This window comes from Thamnophis sirtalis, unplaced genomic scaffold, assembly GCF_051295495.1.
Source record: "Thamnophis sirtalis isolate CommonGarterSnake01/CBP01778 unplaced genomic scaffold, rThaSir2_p1.2 scaffold_2, whole genome shotgun sequence".
NCBI classification, from domain to species: domain Eukaryota; kingdom Metazoa; phylum Chordata; class Lepidosauria; order Squamata; family Natricidae; genus Thamnophis; species Thamnophis sirtalis.
Window position 1 is genome coordinate 7,618,845 of NW_028261382.1, and position 25,166 is coordinate 7,644,010.

The 25,166-nt window shown below is 46.3% G+C and overlaps 1 protein-coding gene across 3 annotated transcripts in view; it reads right to left on the reverse strand.

The window, feature by feature from the left end:
* DMXL2 (Dmx like 2) overlaps positions 1-25,166 on the reverse strand; it is an 86,123-nt gene that overhangs the window by 60,907 nt on the left and 50 nt on the right. For all 3 annotated transcript variants that reach the window (XM_087704188.1, XM_087704189.1, XM_087704190.1), the window contains exons 1-8: positions 25,009-25,166; positions 10,409-10,531; positions 7,627-7,698; positions 6,368-6,446; positions 4,425-4,590; positions 3,222-3,288; positions 1,822-2,000; positions 78-267 (exon numbers count right to left, since the gene is read on the reverse strand). The exon at positions 25,009-25,166 is cut by the window's right edge. In XM_087704188.1, the coding sequence (XP_087560314.1) occupies positions 78-267; positions 1,822-2,000; positions 3,222-3,288; positions 4,425-4,590; positions 6,368-6,446; positions 7,627-7,698; positions 10,409-10,531; positions 25,009-25,095 (963 nt within the window). In that variant the 5' untranslated portion in view covers positions 25,096-25,166. The remainder of the gene's footprint in view (positions 1-77; positions 268-1,821; positions 2,001-3,221; positions 3,289-4,424; positions 4,591-6,367; positions 6,447-7,626; positions 7,699-10,408; positions 10,532-25,008) is intronic.

Genomic DNA, 25,166 nt, shown 5'->3' on the forward strand with positions numbered 1-25,166 from the left:
TCTGCTACTAAGAGACGACATTAATTCCAGACAAATCAAAGGGAGCATCCGACACCCAATCCTTTCACTCGTCGTACTTCCAAAGCCTGCTGAATGTTGTCTTTGTGCCTTCCTGAGCGCGAGAAACTGGTGCTGGAACTGATGCTCGATGTGCTGGTTTCGCAGATCTGCTCCCCCAAAAGTGTATCTTCGGGCAGCAACGTCTCCACCCACAGCCGGCAAATGCCATCCTGACATGAAGTCAGGAGCACATTGCAAATAGACCCCCTGAGGAGGAGGAGAAGAAGCACAAAGAAAGACCACGTTGGATCACAATCCATGGAGGACCACAAGCCAACGGTCAGAACTTTGAATCTTGGTCGTTAAGTCCCCCCTTTTTGGAGGTCAACTGCATGTTTGAATAGTCACTAAATGATGAATAAGTCAACAGCTACCTGTAGAAGTCTTTGGCTACTGATAACAATGCACACATGGAAACTATAGCAATAGCAGTTAGACTTATATACCGCTTCATAGGGCTTACAGCCCTCTCTAAGCGGTTTACAGAGTCAGCATATCGCCCCCACAGTCTGGGTCCTCATTTCACCCACCTCGGAAGGATGGAAGGCTGAGTCAACCTTGAGCCGGTGAGATTAGAACCGCTGAACTGCAGATCACAGTCAGCTGAAGTGGCCTGCAGTACTGCACCCTAACCACTGCGCCACCTTGGCTATAACTATGCTAACTTTGGGGGGTCTCTGGTGCTCTCTGAGCTTGGTTGTGTTCTAGCAGACATTTCATTGCCCAACTAGGTAACACCATCAGTGCTAGAAGGGAGTGGGATTTGTGGAGTGGAGGAGGATTGTGGAGTCCTTGGTGCTCTCTGAGCTTGGTTGTTTTCTTGCAGACACTGATTACAATACACACATGGAAACTATGCTAACTTTGGGGTCTCTGGTGCTCTCTGAGCTTGGTTGTGTTCTAGCAGACATTTCATTGCCCAACTAGGTAACATCATCAGTGCTAAAAGTGAGTGGATTTGCTCTCTGTTTATAGACAAGTGGCTAATCCTGACAGAGTTGGTGGGAATATTCTTGGTGGTTCCTCCTTCATTAGGTTGTTGTTTACTGTTTGATGCTTGATCGGAAGGCGTAGTTCCTTGACCGATTCACTATTTAGCTAAGAGTTACATTTATCAAACAGTAAACATCAGGGACCAAACCCCACTCCCTTTAACTCTGATGACGTTACCTAGGTTGGCAATGAAACATCTTCAAACTCAGAGAGCACCAAGGAACCCACAGTTCAACCCTGACTTAAGGTAAAGGTTCCCCTTTGCACATATGTGCTACTCGTTCCTGACTCTAGGGGGCGGTGCTCATCTCGGTTTCAAAGCCAAAGAGCCAGCGCTGTCCGAAGACGTCTCCGTGTTCATGTGGCCGGCATGACTAAACGCTGAAGGCGCACGGAACGCTGTTCCCTTCCCACCAAAAGTGGTCCCTATTTTGCTACTTGCATTTTTTACGTGCTTTCGAACTGCTAGGTTGGCAGAAGCTGGGACAAGTCACGGGAGCTCACTCCGTTACGCGGCGCTAGGGATTCGAGCCCCCGAACTTGCCGACCTTTCTGATCGACAAGCTCTTAGCCTCTGCGCCACTTCTAATTATTCAATTCTAACATTCTCTTTTGCGGGCTTGCCAACTTACAGAAAGTATCCCCTTCTGGTTAGAAGTGAGACACAGATACAATCGACACAAAGATGTTATCAGATTAAAGTGAATCTTCTTTTTTTTTTTGGGTGGGTGAGGAAGATCGTCATTTTCTTCCAGAGTTTATCCTAACCTGGGCATAAATTTGCTAGTGTGTCGCCATGAAAATCCCGTCACTGCACGGGGATGTGAAAGGTAGACAAACGCAAAGTGGGTCGAGCCAGATGTTTTTTTGGTTTCGTCTCCCTCTTGAGGACGGAGCGATGATTTCCAACCCATCATGGGATACCAGACTTTTAAGAGGCAGTCGTCCTGAATAAAACACAACAGAGGAAAATGTCAGGGTTCCAAATTAAATCAAGAGTCCGAGGCAAAGGTGAGCAGAGGGGTTGGACTAGGAGACCTCCGAGGTCCCTTCCAACTCTGTTACGATGTATTCAGTACTCTACCCACCTTGCTCCCTCCTTCTCCTCCTCTTCTTCCTCTTACCCTCAGCTTGAGAATAGTTTTGTCCAAGAGCCAACCGGTGACAGGGAGCCGCAGCAGAGGGATGAAAGAGCCACATGCGGCTCCAGAGCTGCAGGTTGCCAACCCCTGCTCTAGCTAATAAAGCAAACTTTCCAAACACAACGAATGTGAAAAGGAAAGTCCTTGCGTTTCAAAAAAGAAGCTAGCTAATCAAACTTGACAGTCAGACGGGGAGTGACCAACCATTGGGCTCAGCATATTCAGGAAACGGATGTTATCTCTAGATCTAGATAATAGATACGAAGAAATCACATCCAGGCAAGGGAGCCACAAATGATCTGCCACCAGTGGCATCTCGGTGTTTGGTTCTCAACCGAACCATTTGGGAGGACAGATCTAAGCGGGGAAGAAATTCAGGAACTTGGCTGATCATATGCGGCAAGGCGTGTAAATTTGCATTAGAATGTTTCAGGAAGTTCCCCATTCTCTTACAAAAAAGCCACTTCCTCTTTAAGCAATCAACGTTTTTGGCCTCATTAGTGGTCTTCTACATTTCACCATCAAGGGCCATGTTCTTTTTACATGTTTTTTCACATTGGAAAAAAATATTCTAATTTACATTCTTTTACATTTAAACTGGCATTATCTACCCAAGCTAATTGCCAGCACCTCCAGGGTAAGTCAGAGGAAGTGACACACAGTCCTAGCAATTAAGAGTGGAAATCTTCTCTGGCCAAAGTTAGAACATCTGCTTGAGTTATTTAATCCTGATGCTTGTGAGTTACACACGGACATTCCAGTGGTGGTTCTGGATCCCGTCGCAATTGGCATGCTGCGATGGGGCTGGAGGTCCACCTCGGGCACGCGCATTGCGCACGCATGCACATGCCACCATATATATACATATATGTATACACACACACACACACACACGGATCAATATACAGACATACTTACCCTCTCACCATAAAGTAATTCTATTTTACTGACCACAATTAATATCCTTCAGAGTCTGACTGATTCAAAACAGGAATTAATTCCTGTTAAAGATAAAAAGCCTTTTACCTTCCCAGCTGTTGCAAAATATTCGCCATCCGGTGACCACTCCATCAAGTAGACAGAAACTGCTGTCCTAAAGAACAACCAAAAAGTCAATTCTCAACTTTAAAGGCGATGGCAGTTTTAAATAGCTATTGCTATAAATATCGCAAAAGCTTTACAATGTCAAGGTAGGTTATCCATGTCAGGCTGTTGTCATGGACACTTGGAATCTTGTTAGCCACACAGAATTAATTGCTGCCCGACATGATGCATTTTTTTTTAAAAAAAAAACTAATTATATCGTCAAAGCTGAATATAGCCTAAATCTTTTTGGGTGGTTCAGTACAATAGTCAAACAGTGCCTTGTTACTTGAGCAATTTTGACACCTCGTCAGTCAAACAGTACTGAGAGATCTGTATTAAGCTATGCCTAGCGGTGCTTTATTTAACTAACTAAGGTTAAATTTACAAATGAGGTCATGTGTGAACTTTGCAGGAAAATCTCCATGGTTTGGCAGACTAAAAAGGAACACTATTGACTTCTTTCTTTATCAAATGCCTTTTCTTCCCTCTTAAAAAGCAAACAGGTTGATATAAAATCCCAAGCAGCCAGACATAGCTTGCCCTTCCTCCTTTTCCTCCCCTAAAATAGAGTCTCTTAAAAATTATGGGTCCCAGCTCTTTGCTAGGATGGTTGGAATTCCCCAAAAACTATAGTTTTAACAGGACTGGAAATAGCAATAGCAATTAGACTCATATTAATGCTCTATAGTGTTTTAACAGCACTCTCTGAGTGCTGTTTCCAGAGTCAGGATATTACCCACAACAATCTGGGTCTTCATTTTATCGACCTCGGAAGGATGGAAGGCTGAGTCAACCTTGAGCCAGTCAGGATCGAACTGCTGGCAGTCAGCAGAGTTAGCCTGCAATACTGCATTCTAACCACTGCGCCACTACGGCGCCTAGATAGAGAAGTTTCTGCAGCTTGTTTTAACTCTTTGGCTTTCTGAAAAAGCCAAGGTTTTTAAATAGCCTTCTTCTTGAAGAAAAGTCTTTGCAATTTGAAACACACTGAGAAATGGTTACCTTTCCTATCGGCGTTTCTGCTACCCTGAACTGTACTTTTTCACAGCAAATCTGGAACCCCATCTGGATGACTGGATCACTAGTAAGCTAAAGACACAAATGTTTCCTGAAGCTAATTTTTCTTTTTCTGCTTTTGCTTACCTGCATTGCCAGATGCATTTCCAATCATTTAGAACAGGGTAGCTTTTCTCATCTTTGACCCCGAGGTCAGGATTATCTTCTCCTTCCTCGTCTTCTTCTTCCAACACATCCTTAGCAGGAGGGGCCCACAGTTGCAAATTATCCGTTGCGGTGAGCAAGCGATTCCCTGGGAGCAAAGGATGTTTTAAAGGATACAGAACAGATGATCTAATGTATCTCTGCTTCTACAACAGCCTGCTTATCTGATATAGCTTGGGATAATATGGAAGCTATATATATTTAAAGTCACAACCCCTGGTATGCCCAAATATGGGAGGAAGTTCACTGCTTCCATTCTCTGTCCATCGGCTCATCATAAGATACCATCCAGACAGAAACCCAATATTTTTACTGTTGCCTTTGTTACATTTGTGTTGTATTTGTGCTGATAAATAAATAAAGGGAGACTAGTATAGATCTATTTCAAGCTATTTAGCTCTCATCAGCTAGCCATACCCTTACTGGGATTCGAACCCTAATGTCACCCTGGTGACATCACCATCGCCATGGGGATGCCCGTTGGGAGCTCCTTTCACAACCCCATTTAGCTACATTTGAACTGGTACCTATCTATCTACTCGCAGTCACTCACTTTCGAACTGCTGGGTTGGCAGGAGCTGGAGCGAGTGACAGCTCACTCCATTCCACAGCCTCAACCATGTCTCAAACATGAGCTTGCCAACTGTCAGGCCATTGTACTAATCATGTGAGCTTCCCTGCTCATAGTTTGCAAAGAAAATCAGCAACACAGTGGTTTGTCTATGAAACTTCATGCTTCCTCCAAACTAGCCCCCATGTGAATATTTGAGGTGTGGTTTGTGCGTTGACAGAAGTGGAAAAAGCTGTCTCCACAAAGAGGAAATGACTCTTGGTGTTTCAAGTACAGTCTCACTCAAAACAGCCTGTGCGTCTAAGCTTTTACGCTACAATTCCTGGCTCACGTTCAGAATTCTCTATATAGCACGTAATATCCTAACATTAATTTGGGGCTCCAGAAAAGCTACCAAATGTTATTAGTGTACAGCCTTTTGTGGATCAGAGTCCACGTTGTCAACAGTGCAAGATGGATAGATAGTGTCAGGGTTCCGACGGATGCCCTAATTAAATCTTGAGCCTCGAGCCAAGCTTCAAAAGAAATCCAGTTATTTATTAGGAGCAACATCTGAGCACGTGCCCAAGTGAAGCCAGCTCTGACCCCACGTAATTTACAGCCCAATTATGACCCTGTTTCCCCCCTCCCCCCCGGGGGTGCCATAAATCACATTCTCCAACGGAGCACTTTCGCGGGCTGTAGAGATCAGTCCCCCATCCCCGGGCTGCTGTGGGTAACCTGGGATATAACCTTGAAAGAGATAAGTCTGGAATGTGCACCTATCCTTTGCTGATATGCTGTTTCATCAGTTTCCCACCCACCCCCTTTCTTATGGCAACTCGAGAGCAGGCCAGGGATCCTTTGTGAATTGACATTCGGCTCCCCTCACTTCCTGAAGGCAACCTGCACAAAGTTGTGAGCCGAAAAACATGAACATAGTGGATTCCCCGTGGAGATCCGGACCCTCACCACCCTTCAGGCTTTCCGCAAAGGCCTGGGGCTAATGAGTTCCCATCCCCACTCGAACTGTGTGGCTGTTGACTGTTTTTAAATTGTTTCCGTATTTTGTTTGCTTGCCTTTTGCTTTTTTCTGTATTATTCCCTTTCCTTTTGGTTTGTTAGCCGCCCTGAGTCCCTCCGGGAATAGGGTGGCATACAAGTGTAATAAACCTTGAAACCTTCCTGAACAAGCTTTTAACTCTTATTATCTTCTACACTACGGAAACCAAAAGGTGGCACCCCCCCACCCCACAGATTAGCTTCTTGCACTTCTACACACCTCTGACACTTGACCACATTCACACCTCGTTACCTTGAGGGTCCCATGCCAAGTTGAAGGTCATGGAAGTGAGGAAAATCTGTCCAGTTTTCTGCCATTGACACTTGAGTTGCTGTAGGACAAGGGCAAAAAATTAAATCATCAGGGACGGACAATGATGTCAGATGTCATTCTTTTTTGAGGGGGACTAAATTTGGTGGAGAAAATGAAGCAATCACACGGTTGGCCAAGAGAACGCTTCAGTGCTGATAATGAATGCCAACCACATCTGCAAATTAAGCACCTTTGGAAATGGAACGCAATCACAGTTCCGAGAGAGAGAGAGAGAAAAAAAAAACAAGCCGAGAAAATATGTCTACGCTCCTGCTGTTCTCCATGAATAGCTAATTCTTAGTACATCAAGAAAAAGGCGGAGAAAATTAGCTCGATGCCCCCATTGCTTAATTAGGAGGAGTGAAATTGAAGATTTGCATAGAAAAGTCACGCAGACACAGCGACAGAGGCGCAAAAAACATGATTGCAAAAATATTACCTTGAAGGAGAAGCAAAGCTCTTTGTACAGGAGTTACTTAAGGTAAGAATGCCCACATATTAGTTGGTTCTGGTTGCAAATTTTACTATATCCTGGTTTTGTAGCATTCTGGGATTAGAGTGGAAAAAAAAACACACCCTATCCGTTTATCTATCTATTCAATGCTCAGCATCTTTTGACAGAGTTGCAATGGTCCATTGAATCAAATGCCAGAGACTATGTGTTTCCCAAAGTAATGCAGTAATAATTTAGTCAGTGACGATTCTCTATGGCCCTAACAACATGGAAAAATATTTAGCCTTCATTTTAAACCAGATGGATCAGTTTCACAAGATTGATCTGGGTCTGGAGCAATAGCTTGAAGGAACTGCTCACATATTCTTACTCCAGAATTCCCAGGTCTCTAGGCCTTTCACTACAGCCACGTCAGCTGATACTACCCATGTCGTAAAGGAGCCTTCACATCTCATGTGCTGAAGTTCAACTTTTGTAAGACATTAGGGCTAAAGGCTCAAGGAAGTGGAAGTCTAATGGATCCCCTAGATCAGTAGTTGCCAAAGTTGGCAACTTTAAGACTTGTGGACTTCAACTCCCAGAATTCTCCAGCCAGATTTTTATTTTTCAGGCCAAAAGAGCTGAGCATAAGAAATGTTCGCTGTGAACTATGCCATTCCGGTGTTGAACAATGACATTGCTTAAATAGAAGAATCCATGAGCAGCAGAAGGTAAAAAGGACAACAGGAAACCACAGGATACTTACACAATTTCTCTTATGAGAATTTAACCCCAGGGGCTCAAAAATGCACACAGTGTTTCCATAAGAGGCAGCAATCTGAGCAGAGAGAGAGAAAAAGCAAAAAGCGAATTTGCGTTTAAAACCCATAATGCAACCCTGGGAAAAAGAAAGCATTTAGAGATTCAACCAGAAATGAATTACCATATTTTTCGGAGAATAAGACGCTCCGAAGGATAAGACACACCTCCTTCTGGGGAGGAAAACAAGGGGGGGGGGAAATCTGCCTCTGCTTCCCAGCAATTTGCCTCCTTGCAGCAAACAGCAAACAGTGCAGACAATATACATTGCTTGTGGTGTATTTCTGTGTTTGTGTGCCTGACCCACAGAAATAGCAAAGAATTGGAGAAATGTACATTACGGCAGTATATTAATGCCAGAAAGTTTTCTTAAATGTAGTCACACTAACTCCTCCCAATTATTTAAATAGATTGTCAGGCCTGCAGTTATATCCCTTTTAGGATCTTTGGCCTGCCGCACACTCTCTTATTTCATTATGCTGTTTCATTAGTGTAGTAGTTGGGAGGGGGGAATAGAAAGGAGTAGGATTGTGGAATGTATTGTTGTCATTCTTTTCTAGAAGCCTAAGGTCATTTTTTGTCTCCGCACCTCTGCACCTGACCGGAAGCAGCTAGGTGGAGATGCCAACGTGGAAGAAGATTGGACCATATGATGGATTTGTGGGTGTGGGGACAAGATCATGAACTCTCAACTGGGTGGGAATCCGATGTAACTACCAGAATTGAGATTCCACAGTACGATGTCAACATGTCTGTCTTATTAAATTGGAACTTTAAGGATAGCTCTGCCTTGGGACTCTGATTTAATTGTGCATGATATTTGGAACCCTATTGGCTACCTATTAGTCTCCGAATCCGCTTCAAGGTGCTGGTCGCTACCTATAAAGCCCTACATGGCATCGGACCTGGGTACCTGAGAGACCGCCTCCTGCCGATTACCTCTCTCAGACCAATTAGATCGCACAGGTTGGGTCTCCTCCGGATTCCATCTGCCAGCCAATGTCGGCTGGCGACTCCCTGGGGGAGAGCCTTCTCTGTTGCAGCTCCGGCCCTCTGGAACGAGCTCCCTGTTGAGATCCGGATCCTTACTACCCTCCCGGCCTTCCGCAAAGCCACCAAGTCCTGGCTGTTCCAGCAGGCTGGGGGGAGCTGACAAGCATCTACCTCCATAGAAATTGTGAATGTTGGTTTTGTTTTTAATATGTTGTCTTTGTCTTGTTCCCCCCTTTCCCTTGTCTTTTGTGAGCCGCCCGGAGTCCTCTGGGAGTGGGCGGCATACAAGACAAATAAATAAATAAATAAATAATAAATAAATAACCCTGACATAGATCTTCTCCAAAACACGACTAAGTTAGGGCCTAACTCAGCTGCCTTATCTTAATACTACAACAGGACATTGTTACATTCCAGACCATGCTTGTACAGATGGTGTTATAATTGATGTGGCTTTCTGGAAGCATGCGTTATTCTCTGCTATTTAAAAGAAGATACAATAGCACTGGGCCTCTTCAGATCAAGCATTTATTTTTTTTAAAAAAGCGTCTTCATTTTGTTAAGTTGTCTAGAACAATAATAATGCAGTCTTTAAAAAATAAGTCTAACAATTTGAACATTCTATAGGCTTTTATAGTTATTGACTTGCCTCCTTGCAGCCAACAGCCTGTTTCAGTTTCAGTTTAGCTTGATCAGAGCAAGAAAAAAAATCTGCCTTTGCCTCCCAGCAATTTGCCTCCTTGCAGCAAACAGCAAGTTTCAATTTCAGCACCACCTCTCGATGCAGGGATTACAGGCGGACACAGCTGATGGTCAGGAGGCTGATCCCACCGACAATCAGCTGCTTGTGCTAATCAGGCTGTGCTGAAGCTGAAACTGGCTGTTTGCTGCAAGGAGGCAAATTGCTGGGAGGCAGAGGCAGATTTTTTTCTCCCTTGTGCTAATCAGGCGAAACTGAAAGAGGCTGTTTGCTGTTTGCTGCAAGGAGGCAAATTGCTGGGAGGCAGAGGCCAAACGGCGGGGGCCGGTGGGTGGGAGGGGCTACATTCGGTATATAAGATGCACCCAAATTTCACCCTTGAGAGACCACCTGCTGCCAATTACCTCCCACAGACCCATTAGATCTCACAGGGTTGGCCTCCTCCGGGTGCCGTCTACCAGCCAATGCCACCTGGCTATTACCCGGGGGAGGGCCTTCTCTGTGGCAGCTCCGGCCCTCTGGAATGAACTCCCCGCAGGGATTCGGACCCTCACCTCTCTCCAGGCCTTCCGAAAAGCCGTCAAAACCTGGCTTTGCCGGCAGGCCTGGGGGTGATGAGTTCCCTCCCCTCTCGACATGTATGGTTGTGCGACTGTTGTCTACTTTTATTATTTGTATTTTGTCTTTTTATGTTCCCCCTTTTTTCCCCCTTGAATTGTTCGCCGCCCTGAGTCCTCCCGGAGAAGGGCGGCATACAAATAATAAAATACAAATACAAAATACAAGGAGGCAAATTGCTGGGAGGCAGAGGCCAAACGGTGGGGGCCGGTGGGTGGGAGGGGCTACATTCAGTATATAAGATGCACCCAAATTTCACCCTCTTCTAGGGACAGGGGGGAGTGCGTCTTATACTCTGAAAAATACAGTATCTTCTTTTTAAAGAGGTTGCAACTTTCACTGCAAGTTTCAATCTTGGTGTTTAAAAAACAGGCCTGCTTTTTAACCACGCAACTGCACAAGATTTCAAATCTCTTACCCTGCCTTGCTGGGAACATTCCACACAGCTGACCTGGATGTTCCCATGCTTAGCACCAGGAATAATTTGCACGCATTCGAAGTCGTTGGCCAAGATGACAATGTCGCACCCAGAGCCATAAGCCTACAAGAAATAAACAGAGGGAGAGGGAAAGAAACTTGTCTACATTTGCTTATAAAAGACCTAGAGAGAAGGGTATAAATTTAATTTAGTTCCTTGTAAGGCTGTTAAGGGATGTGGTGGCTCAATGGCTAAGGCGCTCAGCTTGTCGATCAGTAGGTCAGCAGTTCGGCGGTTCGAATCCCTAGCTCCGCATAACGGAGTGAGCTCCCGTTACTTGTTCCAGCTTCTGCCAACCTAGCAGTTCGAAAGCACGCAGAAATGCAAGTAGAAAAATAGGAACCACCTTTGGTGGGAAGATAACAGCATTCTGTGTACCTTCAGCGTTGATGGCCACATGACGACGGAGACATCTTCGGACAGCGCTGGCTCTTCAGCTTTGGAACGGAGATGAGCACTGTCCCCTAGAGTCGGGAACGAGTAGCACATATGTGCAAGGGGAACCTTTACCTTTAAGGCTCTTAAATATTAGATGCACTAGGTGCAATAAGTTAAAATACTCTTGTGTGGTGCAGCGGTAGAGAGTCACCAGCAGTGGTGATGATTATGATATTTTAATAAAGTATTTCTATGCAGCTCTATAAAGGCTGGGATCTTTGTCCACAGAAGAGTCTTTATAGACTACGATACCCACAATCCTCTTAGCCAGGTTGACAGGAATTGAAATCAAAACATCTGGACTCTGCAACTGTTTGCCTAACCTTGAACTGCAGCAATGTCATTTATCAGGCCGAAAACATTCTGCTTCTGTTGACATTTTTTTTTTTTTGCCTGTCCATTCTGAGTTATTATCAATACGGTCCTTATCTGCCGTGGTTATTTTAAGGAGAGGTTCTGAGTATATTTAAGCCACGCTATAGAAGAAGCAGGGGAAAAAAAACCCATATTTTTGTTAATGCTGGCTGAGCTCCTAACCATTAAAACTGAATAAAATATAATCTTCTGGATTTTATCGCTGTACAGTAAGTTAGAAAAACAATACTTGTTGATAGTTTAGGATGGTTAATCTTTTTGGTGTGCATGCCTCAATCCCCAAAATGCAATGCAAATGCCTCCTGAGCATGCACCCACCTTCACGCACACATGCGCCCCCGTTTTGGCTTCCAGGTTGGTGCAGGAGGCTTTTCAGACCCGAAACAAGATGCGCGCGGGGGGGGGGGTTCGTGATCTTCACAGTTTCTCCCTGCCCAGCGCCCCCTAGCTTCCTCCTCCATTCCCGCCTCCTGTGCCTTCCCCAATATTTGCAGTTTCTCCCCAGCGCCCCCTAGCTTCCTCCTCCATTCCTGCCTCCTGTGTCTTCCCCAATATTTGCAGTTTCTCCCCAGCGCCCCCTAGCTTCCTCCTCCATTCCTGCCTCCTGTGTCTTCCCCAATATTTGCAGTTTCTCCCCAGCGCACCCTAGCTTCCTCCTCCATTCCCGCCTCCTGTGCCTTACCCAATCTTTGCAGTTTCTGCCCAGAGCCCCCCAACTTCCTCCTCCATTCCCGCCTCTCGTGCCTTCCCCAATATTTGCAGTTTCTGCCCAGCGCCCCCTAGCTTCCTCCTCCATTCCTGCCTCTCGTGCCTTCCCCAATAAATGCAGTTTCTCCCCAGCGCCCCCTAGCTTCCTCCTCCATTCCTGCCACGGAACCTGCAGAGGGTAGAACCTGCAGAGATCGGGGAAGGCATGGGCAGCAAAAATGCAGAAGAAACGTAGGCATGCTGGGGGGGGGGGGAGAAAAATAGGGCCCGCTGGGGGGAAACTGGAGGAAGGCCCCACCCTCGTACATGTGTGGGTGAGACCCAAAGACCAGCTGGCCGGCAGGAGGCACGCGTTGTGTGGTCTGGGCTGGGGCAATGGCTGGCATGCCTGCAGACAGGGCTCTGTGTGCCACCTGTGGCCCATGTACCATAGGTTCACCATCACAGGTTCAGGATGAGCCAAAATCACCTTAATAGCAATAGCAATAGCAGTTAGACTTATATACCGCTTCATAGGGCTTTCAGCTCTCTCTAAGCGGTTTACAGAGTCAGCATATTGCCCCCAACAACAATCTGGGTCCTCATTTTACCCACCTCGGAAGGATGGAAGGCTGAGTCAACCTTGAGCCGGTGAGATTTGAACAGCCGAACTGCAGAACTGCAGTCAGCTGAAGTGGCCTGCAATACTGCACCCTAACCACTGCGCCACCTCGGCTCCCTTAAAGGCAACCAGGTTTGGGAATTAGAGCAGAGGTGGGTTGCTGCCGGTTCGGCCCAGTTCAGCTGAACAGGTAGTGGAAGTCAGTCCTGGGCAGTGGTGGGTTTCAAAAAATTTTGGAACCTCTTCTGTAGGTGTGGCCTGCTTTCTGGGTCCACTGGTGAAACCTCTTCTAACCGGTTCGGTAGATTTGACGAACCGGTTCTACCGAATAGGTGTGAACTGCTAGGAACCCACCTCTGGTCCTGGGTCACAGAACCGGCAGCGACCCAGGCCTGCCACGCCCCCGAACCGGTTCCCTCGCCGCCAATGTCGCCGCCATGTTGCATTTTAGCGCAGTTCACGGATAAATTGTTCTGTGCATGTAAGCGGGCATGCCTGAGGCGCAGGGGGGTTGCAAACCGGTAGTAAAACCGGCAGTAACCCACTCCTGAATTAGAGCCTTTAATACGTTTCCCAAGCATAGAGGCGGAACCATCGTATGCAAAGCTGATTAAAAAAAAAAGAGTTTTAAAAATCAATCAAAACATTTGCCCAGTTGCAGGAAGTCCTAAGGATTCACGAAGCATTGCATTCCTTCTTCATACTCAGTTCACCTTCGTTGCATTTTTAACAGTGAGACCGCTGATATGTTTTGGGGGAAAAGATTCTGGGGCAGGGAGGGGCGGGGAGTAGGAAAAGAAACTTAAAAGGTGTTTGCCCCAAAACAGAAGCAGTGAGGAGAGTCACGTCGTGTCTCTGCAACCGTCATGATAGCAGCCGTAGGCCGCCACTGCAGACTGCGAACGGCTTTGCAGAAGCTTGGAGTACAAAGCCTTGTAACCGCCCACACAGATTTACTGCCAGTTTTAGTTGCTCGGCTACCTACGGTGGAAAAATGAGATGGAATTTGCAAGCTGCCAGAAAACAGCAGAATGACTTGCAAGATGCTCAGAGGCAGGGGGGAAAAAATGACATTTTGCAAAAACTTCTTTGGGGGAAAAAAATCCAGGTCTGTCGTTCCCAACTCAAGGATGGAGATCTCTCCAGTTTCAGTAGAAGGTACAGGTGGCCCTCGATCAAAATAATGACCATCCTCGCACTTACAACTGTTTGCACCGTCCCTGTGGTCACGTGATTAAAATTGGTATCTGGAGACCTAGAATACTGCATCCAGCTTTGGCCACCAAAGATGTTGAGACTCTAGAAGGAGTGCAGAGAAGAGCAACCAGGATGATGAGGGGACCGAAGGCTAAAACATGTGAAGAACCGTTGCAGTAACTGGGCCTGGCTAGTCTAGGGAAGAGAAGGACCAGGGGAGACAGGATAGCAGTCTTCCAATATTTGAGGGGCTGCCACAGAGAGAGAGGAAGGGATCAAGCTATTTTCCAAAGCACCTGAAGGCCAGATGAAGAATCATGGATGGAAACTGATCAAGGAGAGATTCAGCCTGGGAATAAGGAGACATTTTCTGACAGTGAGAACGATCAACCCATGGAACAGAAGTTGCCTTTGGAAGTTGTGGGAGCTTCATCCCTGGAGGCTTTCAAGAAGAGACTGGACTGCCATCTGTCAGAAATGGTGTAGGATCTCCTGCTGTGTGTGTGTGTGTGTGTGTACTAGATGACCTTACAAGGTCCCTTCCAACTCAGGGAAGCCAGATTCACTGAATGACCATGTGATTCACTTAATGACTGGGCCAATTTCCTTAACGACTGCAGCAAAAAAGGTCGTAATATCAGGTGCAACTCACTTAATGAGTGCCTCGGTTAGCAACGGACGTTCCAATCCCAATTATGGTCGTGGGATTGAGGACTACCTGTATGGATGTTCTTGAGCTGAGCTCAACTTCTTGGACGTCTGAATGTGACCACCTTCAGGTTTTTTTTATGGGTGGCATTCTAGAAATGAGGCATGGTTGCATTTTTCTGGGATGTTTTTATGACTAGCACTAGACTTATCTACCGCTTCATAGTGCTTATTACAGCCGTCTCTATGCTGTTTACAGAGTCAGCCTCTTGCCCCCAACAATCTGGGTCCTCATTTTACCCACCTCGGAAGGATGGAAGGCTGAGTCAAACTTGAACCAGGATTGAAGTGCTGGCAGTGGGCAGAGTTAGCCTGCAATGCTGCATTCTGACCACTAGGAAGGAAGGAAGGAAGGAAGGAAGGAAGGAAGGAAGGAAGGAAGGAAGGAAGGAAGGAAGGAAGGAAGGAAGGAAGATAGCAATAGCACGTAGACTTATATATCACTTTACAGCCCTCTCTAAGCAGTTTACAGAGTCAGCCTCTTGCCCCCAACAATCTGGGTCCTCATTTTACCCAGGATGGAAGGATGGAAGGCTGAGTCAGGCCTTGAGCCTGGTGAGATTTGAACTGCCAAATTGCAGGCAGCCGGCAGTCAGCAGAAGCAGAGCCGAGGTGGCGCAGTGGTTAGAGTGCAGTACTGCAGCCACTTCAGCTGACTGCTAGTTGCAGTTCGGCGGTTCAAATCTCACCAGCTCAGGGTTGACTCAGCCTTCCATCCTTCCGAGGTGGGTGAAATGAGGACCTGGATTGTTGTTGGGGGCAATACTCTGACTCTGTAAACCGCTTAGAGAGGGCTGAAAGCCCTGTGAAGCGGTATATAAGTCTAACTGTTATTGCTATTGCTAAGCAGCCTGCAGTAGTGCGTTCTAACCACTGAGCCACCTCGGCTCTGTATCTGACGGTACAGAATAAGCTGCAACCTTCCCAGCTGGCCTCTCATTCATCTATTATCTCGGTTTCGCCTTTCAGGGTCAACTAACATTGGCTTCCCACTAGCAGCTGCCATGAGCTTTCTTTCTTTCCATAAAGTAAATGGGTCTTTGAATTGGAATGGACTCCCAGCGACTCACACCTGTGCAGTCTTCCTGGCCACAACGCTGACCTGAATTGTGTTCTGCTCGGAAGTTTCAATTCCCCCGAGTCGAAACTGCATCGCGGATAGCTTATAAATAAAATACGAGGCCCCAAGGACACCACGTCTTCAATAATACAGACACCAGATCCTCTCTTAGGTCTCAAAGCAAGGAAGCTTTCTTCGGAGCTTTCTCAGGTAGCAAAACCCATCAATGATCCGAAGCCAAAGTATCATCGCTATCGTTTTCAAGACGAAAGTTACTTTCTCTTCCATTGTTTGTATTATTGTTGACGGTGTCCTCTGCTCTTTGTAAACAATCCCAGAGGGACTTCTAGGATTCAAGGCGGAAAACAGCTATTACCAGTGGTGGGATTCAAATAACTGAACAACTGGTTCTCTGCCCTAATGACCAGCTGGGTAGGCGGGGCTCGGTGGTCACGTGACCGGGTGGGCATGGCCAACTCAACGTCACTCAGGTCGATGGGCGCTTCGCCTTAGCTGTTACAATGGAATACGGGTTAACCGGAGAGGCAGTTTCTGTAAGGAGGGCAATCAAGATGAGGCTAGAAACAACACCAGAGTGTTTCCTTCCTGCCTTCCTTACAGGATTAGCCCTGTAAAGTGAGGAAAAAAAACCCCAAAATATAAGTATGATCTTTATTGTCGTTGTACTCAAATACAACGAAATACAACATAATAAATACAACAAGAGGAGATTTCTTCCAACAACCGGTTCTCCCATCTGCTTAGAAAGTTAACAATACCTCCCAGCGGCCGGTGAGATCCCACAGAGTGGGCCTCCTTCAGATGCCGTCAGCCAGACAATGTCGGCTGGCGGCTCCCCGGAGGAGAGCCTTCTCTGCGGCTGCTCTGACCCTTTGGAATGAGCTTCCCCCAGAGATCCGGACCTTACCCACTCTCATGGCCTCAGGAAAGCCGTTAAAACCTCATTGTTGAGGTCCAGCCCCGATCAGAACAAATGCATGTGTCGTGATTTTAAATCTGTCTTTTTATTTTTATTATTTCTTTCCTCTTCTTTTTGTAAGCTGCCTGGAGTCCTCCGGGATTGGGCGGCCTTTAAATTTTATCAATCAATCAATCAATCAATCAATCAATCAATCAATCAATCAATCAATGGTTCTCCCGAATAGGTGCAAACCGGCTGAATCCCACCACTGGACATTACGGTTCCACCACAAAACCGTGCTCGACTAAACCGCGCTCGACTAAACCGCGCCCGACTAAACCGCGTCGCTGACGTCATAGGGCAACAACAGCGCGGAGACAGAAGCACGCTGTAAACCCTAAACCTAAAATTAACCCCTAAACCTAAACCTAACCCTAAACCTAACCCTTAACCTAACCCTAAACCTAACCCTAAACCTAACCCTTAACCTAACCCTAACCCTAACCCTTAACCTAACCCTAAACCTAACCCTAACCCTTAATTTAACCCTAAACCTAACCCTAAAGCTAACCCTAAACCTAACCCTTACCTTAACTTGAATCGGCTTGCTTTCAAAGCGCTATTTAAAGCGCCCTTCTTTCTCCGCGCTGGCTGTTGTCACCCTGTTGATGACGTCAGCGACACGGTTTAATCGGGCGCGACTTAGTCGAGCGCGGTTTGGACGGGTCACGGGATATTACGCGACCAACACAATTATAATGCCAATAAGCCATAGTTGGAAACAAATAGAATGGCAAGTGATCGCTGGCTGCCTTCAAACAGTTGAGAAAACAACACACACACACACATTTCACAAAGCAGGACATTGTCTTGGCAGCTCATGCACAGCTAGACCAAGATGAACAGTCAACTGGTATCTATTTCTGTCCCTGCTTTCCATCATCTCTTGGCTCACAAAGGAATGACAGGTGAGGACAGATGGAGTTGGGGTCTACAACTAGATCCGAGAAAAGGACAGGGAGTTTTGTAGACTTAAGACGACAATTGAGCCCCCGATTTCTGCTGTTCAGTGAGACGTGTGTCCAGTAAGTGTCGCCTCATTTTACGACCTTCCCTGCCGTAGTTGTGAATTACTGCAGCTGATAAGTTAATCACCTGGTCGTTAAGTGAATATGGCTTCCCCCCCATTGACTTTGCTTGTCAGAAAGTTCCCCCCCCCAAAAAAAGGATCACGTGACCCCGGGACATAGCAGCAGTCATAACTATGAACCAGCGGCCAAGTGTCTGAAGTTTGGTCACGTGATCAGGGGGAGGCCTCAAAGGCCGTAACTGTGAAAGACAGTTGTGTCACTTTTGCTTTCAGCGCCGTTGTAACTTTGGTCACTAAATGAACTGTTGTAAGCCGAGGACTACATGTGCAAAGAAGCGGAACCTAGAAAATAAGAAAACTGAAGCTGACAAGAAACAAAGGAAACAAGAAAAGGAACTTAATTTAATGGGAGTTAAGCTACTGAACTTCTCTTAAGGCCTTTGCGTTGCTCTTTAGTTGCCATGGGTTTAATTATTCAGATATTCCAGGGTTGTGCCCAGACTAGTTTTCAAAGGACTTGGCCAACTTGGATGATGTCCAAAGTTCATCAGCAATTTTCATGCCAGTTAGGCCGTGTTACAAGACCATCCAGTTTTGAGTGACATTTTGTTGGCCAGATCCAAATTCAACGACCGTACATAGACTTTATATGAAACTATGAACTTGCCAACAAAAGTGCATATAGTCATGGCTACGGTTTTCCCAGTTGCAGTGTATGGCTGTGAAAGTTGGACCATAAGGAAGGCTGAGTGTCAAAGAATGGAGGCCTTGAACTCTGGTGCTGGAGAAGACTCCTGCGAGCCCCTTGGACTGCAAGGTGATCCAATCGGTCAGTCCTAGAGGAGATCAACCCTGACTGCTCTTTAGATGGCCAGATCCTGAAGAGGAAACTCAAAGACTTTGGCCACCTAATGAGAAGGAAGGACTCCCTGGAGAAGAGCCTCATGCTGGGAACGATTGAGGGCAAAAGAAGAAGGGGACGGCAGAGAATGAGATGATTGGATGGAGTCACTGAAGCTATCTATATCTATCTATCTATCTATCTATCTATCTATCTATCTATCTATCTATCTATCTATCTATCTATCTATCTATCATCTATCTATCTATCTATCTATCTATCTATCATCTATCTATCTATCTATCTATCATCTATCTATCATCCATCCATCCATCCATCTATCTATCTATCTATCTATCTATCTATCTATCTATCTATCTATCTATCTATCTTCTGAAACTCAAATCCTTTGGCCACCTAATGAGAAGGAAGGACTCCATGGAGAAGAGCCTCATGCTGGGAAAGATTGAGAGAAAAAGAAAGGGACGACAGAGAAGGAGGTGGCTGGATGGAGTCACCGAAGCAGTCGGCGTGAGCGTAAATGGACTTCAGAGGATGGTAGAGGACAGGAAGGCCTGGAGAAATGTTGTCCATGGGGTTGCAATGGGCTTGGGCTGGTCAGTCACTCTCTGAGTCCAACTCACCTGAAGTGGGGTGGGGAGAATAGGAGGAGGGAGGAATATTAGGGTTAGGGTTCACTGCCTTGACTTATTTATGAAAAATGTAATAAAGACGGGATTCACAATATTTTTTTTAAACAAAACAAAACATGACTTCATTTTGCAAATGATCTAACTTATATGCTTGCATCAGCTGTACTACCACAATGTTATTTGTGTAGTGATGTAATTTTGGCTGTCGTTTCTGATATCAGAAGGAAGCTTGCTTGTGGCAAACACTAACGCTAGGTGAATCATGCTGGGTTAATGCTAAGTCATCATTGATGGAATGGATGTCCACCACCTTTAGAAGAAGCCGAGTTGAGTAGCATGTGTGATCTACATCTCTTATTTTAATACCTGGAGCCTTCTGACCTCTAGCCCAGTATAAAATGTAAAAATGTAGGACAGTAGCGTCAGAAGATCCAATTTCCGTTGCTAGAAAGGGCGTCCTGCACAGAAATAAAAATCGCTATCAATCCCATGAAAGCAAAACCGAAATAAATATATTCAATATTACTGAAGGAGAACAGTCACCCGAAGACCTTGATGAACAGCACGATCCTTTCCGGCTCAACAGATTATATCGGTGTCATAATTAGCTTTACACTTTCTGACCGTGACCTAACACCACCTCCAGTTCCTCAACCAAGATGCCTCATGAACCTCTGACTCCGAGGCGAAGAAGAAGAAGAAGAGATGAGATGCAATTGATGTCTCCTCTCCCACCGTTCCAGGCCGGCTATTCGCAAAGCGTCATCGCATCCACCATCTGGAGCTGCGATGGAGTCTACGAATTTTCATCTGATAAAAATGTGGGAGAGCATTCACGCCAGCAAGAGCGGGGGGGAAGAGAGAGAAAGAATGAGACAAACAGAGAGACAAAGAGAGAGGGAGAAAGAGGAAAAGAGAGAGAGACACACACACAAAGAGACAGACAAAGCACAAGAAAGAGGGAAAGAGAGAGAGAAAGAAGAGGAGAGAGAGAGAGAGGGAGAAAGAGGAAAAGAGAGAGAGAGAGAGACAAAGAGACAGACAAAGCACAAGAAAGAGGGAAAGAGAGAGAGAAAGAAGAGGAGAGAGACAGAGAGAGGGAGAAAGAGGAAAAGAGAGAGAGAGAGAGACAAAGAGACAGACAAAGCATAAGAGGGAAAGAGAGAGAGAAAGAAGAGGAGAGAGAGAGAGAGACGCAACACAATGCAGTTCATTTATATTATGAACTGGAGCCGAAGGCCCCTTGCATTAGAAGAGATGACATCAGCTGGCACAAGTGGTTAAGGAATGTCCAACTTGTTAGTGGACCTCCAGTTTCCTTAGAAGTCAGGAGAACCGCATAGCAGCAAAAAAAGGGAAAGAAAACAAGAAAGAATCTGTCATTTGTTTCTCTTCTGTCCAAAAGCCGTGGCTTTCTTGAATTATTCTTAAAGACATCACTCTCCTGAAATCCTAAAAAGACGAATCAACAGGCCCTCAGGTTGACTTAGCGAGGAAAACTATATTCTGCATAGTTTGGACAACAAGTAGTAGAGCCTTTCAATATCAAGATAGTCCCGTTTCACCCTCTGAGGTTGCGTTTCTTAAGAACAGAAGCTTAAGATGCATGGACTTCAACTCCCAGAATTCCCCAGCCAGTATGCTTGTTGGGGAATTCTGGGAGTTGAAGTTCACATATCTTAAACTTTCTGAAATGGAAAAAACACTATTCTAAAGGCTGCTCTTATTGGTATAATTCAGGGGTCGGCAACCTTAAACCCTTGAAGAACCACAAAGGTCCTAACCGGAAGCCCTTCATTCAATTCTGAAGCCGACCGGAAGTCCGGTTCCCCCACCATGGACTCTCTTCCTAGCATGGCATCCTTTTTCCTCTCCTGACTGGAAGTCCGGTTCCCCCACCATAGAGTCTCCTCCTAGCGCGGCATCCTTTTCCCTCTACCTGTCCTAACCGAAAGCCCTATCAATTGTGGAGCCAACGGGCAACAGGGAGCCGCAGCAGAGGGATGAAAGAGCCACATGCGGCTCCAGAGCCAACAGATTGCCAACTCCTAGTATAACTCTTCTAATTGATAGATCCTTAGAAACAAGGTTTGTTGGAAGTTGCTCAGGATGGGCTTTTGCCTTCCTTTTCATTCATTTTTAGAAAGTAATATTAATATCCCATTTTATATCACAGCTTATCCACGGGCAAGGAAAAGAGGCATTCGAGAAGACGTTTGCAACCAAATAGCTTCATTAGGAAAGAAGCCAAAATCTTTTTATAGAATCAAGAATTAAGTCGTTTCTTCAATAAATAAATGCAATCCTTCCTATTCTCCTAGATCCTGTTATTAAGTGAAGGACCAGAAGTTTCACATTTGATTATTTCTCAAATGCACCATTTTCTCCTACAAGCAAAAAGCTCTCAGAGCAATTCAGAATAAAAACTCAAGCAAAGAGATTAAGGCAAAACAAAAGCTGCGTTTTAGGCAGGATTCAAAAGCAACAGAGTGTTACTCCGTTTAGGGGGGGGGGAAAGCCTTAATATTTTGATTTATGTGGGGGCACGCTATCTTTTCCCACTTTTTTAAAAATGTAAATGCTATTAAAAGTTTGAAAAAAGATCATAAAAACCAACGCAGAGAACAAAGGAAAGAAAAACACACAAGTGCAGAAATAAAGCATAAAGAGGAAGGAGAACCTTCTTGTTTTCTTTGCAGCAAATATAAACACAAGTTAAAAAGTTATCTCTTACAGCACGATTGCAAAAAAAAAAAAAGGGGGGGGGCTCACTATTGTCAATTTTTCTTTCCTAATCATCAAAACCACACGGGCGTTTTGTGTGCAAAATGTTCTATAAAAGGTTTCCAGACATAACTGTAAACATTGCCTTTTCTCTAACCAAGGAAGCCAATTTAACCATCTCAGCAACTTCATCTTCATCTATCATTCCTCTACTAGGGCAATATGACACTTTGAAGTTTATCATAATATTGCCGCAGTTGTCGTATCTTTTTCCAGCTGAGCTCAACACGTACCTGCTATCTATGTACCATCTTGGCAACAACACAGAAAGGGTCTGCCATTTGTCTACATTTGTTCCCCCCGCCCCCCACAATCTAGCTACAGCCATGGATTTTCGTGTGGTCCCCCATCCAAGCTGAACCTGCTTAGCATTGAAAACAAGCAAAGCTTGGCTAGGCGTCATAAACATCTAGCCTATGCAAATTAGGATCGTTGTTTTATTAGAAACATATGCAGAGAAGGCCTTGTAACTTAACACCTCTGAATCAGGAAACCAAACAGAGTTTGGTCTCATGGTTAAGGCACCAGGCTAGAAAGTGGGAGACTGTGAGTTCTAGTGCCACCTTATCCATGAAAGCCAACTGGGTGAGTTTGGGCCCATCGTGGTGAGTTTTAGTCCTGCTTTAGGCATGATAAGAGCCGAGGTGGCGCAGTGGTTAAATGCAGCACTGTAGGCTACTTCAGCTGACTGCAGTTCTGCAGTTCGGCTGTTCAAATCTCACCGGCTCAAGGTTGACTCAGCCTTCCATCCTTCCTAGGTGGGTGAAATGAGGACCCAGACTGTGGGGGCGATATGCTGACTCTGTAAAACCGCTTAGAGAGGTTTTGAAGCGGTATATAAGTCTAACTGCTATTGCTATTGCTATGAAAGTTGGTTGGATGACTTTGGGCAAGTCACCAGGAGGCAGTGAGTTCTAGTCCTGCCTTAGACACGAAAGCCGGCTGGGTGACTTAGGTCTGATCACCAGCAGTTGGTGAGTTCTAGTCCTGCCTTAGCCACGAAAGCCAACTGGGTGACTTTGGGCCACTTATTCTCTCTTGGTTCAAGCCACCTTGGGGTTCCGTTGCTCTTGACGATAGGGAGAAGATGTGTTGGGTATCTTCCTCGCCTTGAGTTGTTGGTAAAAAAAATAAATAAGGGCAGAATACAAACTAACAAACCCACAAAATAAATAAATCTAGCACTGTCTGGTTTCCGCTCTTACTAGCCTCAATGCCTCTTGGCCAATACCAGGTTTTGAAAAGTGGAAATTCCTTCTTATCTGCTCTATGCCAGTGTTTCCCAACCTTGGCAACTTGAAGATGTCCGGACTTCAACTCCCAGAATTCCCCAGCCAGCATTCGCTGGCTGGGGAATTCTGGGAGTTGAAGTCCAGACATCTTCAAGTTGCTAAGGTTGAGAAACACTGCTCTATGCAAATTTGGCCCACACAGAAATGTTCACCAAGACTCCTTTTCAATCTTCGGGTATATTTACCTTTCCTTATCTAAAGATAGCGATTCCCACTTTGGGGAGGGGGGAATCACAAGACACACATACCACCAGCAGCCACTATCACGAGGGCTGACACCCGTTCGGCCTAGTCTTTTCAAAACTGCCATGTCCGGATTTCCAACAGAGTGGAATGTAATTTTTTTTTGGCACTGGATGACTTTTATCATCCCACACACAGTTTTTATCACCTTCCCCAAAAGATGCCATTTTTTCCCGAGCACCCAATAAAGCAACACATTTCTCAAATCATCCCGTTTCCTCCATCCTCCCCCCACCCCAAACCCACTCAAAACACGACGGGAAAATTGTAACCACGTTTTCTGTAGAGAGGATGTATGGATATGGTTGGTGTTATTTACAAATATAGAAAGGTAAAGGTTCCCCTCGCGCACGTGTGCTAGCCGTTTCCGACTCTAGGGGGCGGTGCTCATCTCCGTTTCAAAGCCGAAGAGCCAGCGCTGTCTGAAAACATCTCCATGGCCATGTGGTTGGCATGACTCAATGCCCAAGGCGCATGGAAGGCTGTTACCTTCCCACCAAAGATGGTTCGTATTTTTTTCTACTTGCATTTTTATGTGCTTTCGAACTGCTAGGTTGGCCGAAGCTGGGACAAGTCACGGGAGCTCACTCCGTTACGCGGCAGTAAGGATTCGAACTGCTGAACTGCTGAACTGCTGACCTTCTGATGGACAATCTCAGTGTCTTAGCCACTGAGCTACCGACATGCATTTTCTCTCTTGTCCCCAAGGTATTAAGGTGCACATATATTTTATATGCACGTACAGGCCAGAGAGAGAGACTGTACACACCGCTTTGCAGAAGCCCACTTCTCCCACCGAAAAACACACCCATGTACCATTTGCCTCTTGCACACCCCACGCAAACCTCCCCTTGATCTGCAGGAAGGGGAAAGTAGACCATTCACTCCCAGAAGGCCAATGCTCTGACATCCAAGGGACTATTTTCTTTTTACGATGTATTTGACATTGCACAGTGCACATATTTTGACACGCACCCCAGCGCACCCGGGGAGGCGCGCACTTTCCACCTCCGTACGCAGGCAACATTCGCGCGCGCACAAACACACACACACACACACACACACACACACACACACACACACGCCTGCGCAGACGTCCACGGATGGACACGTTTGGCTGTACGTTGTACTCCGTGTGTCCCGGGGAGGGGAGGGGAGAGGAGGCGAAGAAAACTGGTCCAGCACCTTCCGAGCTTCCCATCTCCTCCTCCTCCTCCTCCTCCTCCTCCTCCTCCTCCTCCTCCTCCTCCTCCTCCTCCTCCTCCTCCCCTCACTCCAATTCCCGGATTCGGGAGTGATGCTTCTGTGTGCTTCTTGGTGCAAATAAACCGCTGCCTGGCCCTGGAGCGCAACCTGGCAGGGGAAAGACGGACGCGGCGCCCCGGCAAAGAGGAGAATAGAAGAGAATAGAATAGAATAGGATTCTTTCTTGGCCAATGGGTTGGAGACCCAAGGGATTTGTCTTTGGGGAGACAAAGCGATTAATCGGTTAATCATCCCCCCCCCTTCCCTCCAAGCCCGGCCTCTTGCCCCCCCCCCCGCCTTCCCATCCTCCTCCTCCTCCTCTTGGCGGCCTCGGAATCGCCGGCCGGCCGGCCTCGCCTCGTCCCTCCCCCGCGCGCCCTTACCGTGAACGGGGTGTCGTCGACGCTGCCCACCGAGTAGCAGTTGTCGCCCGGGTTGACGGCACCGGTGAGCACCTGGTGCAAATGCATCCCGCCCGGCCTCCTCGCGCTTGAGCCGAGCAAGCAAGCAAGGTAGCTGGCAACTAGGCAGGCAGCGGCCG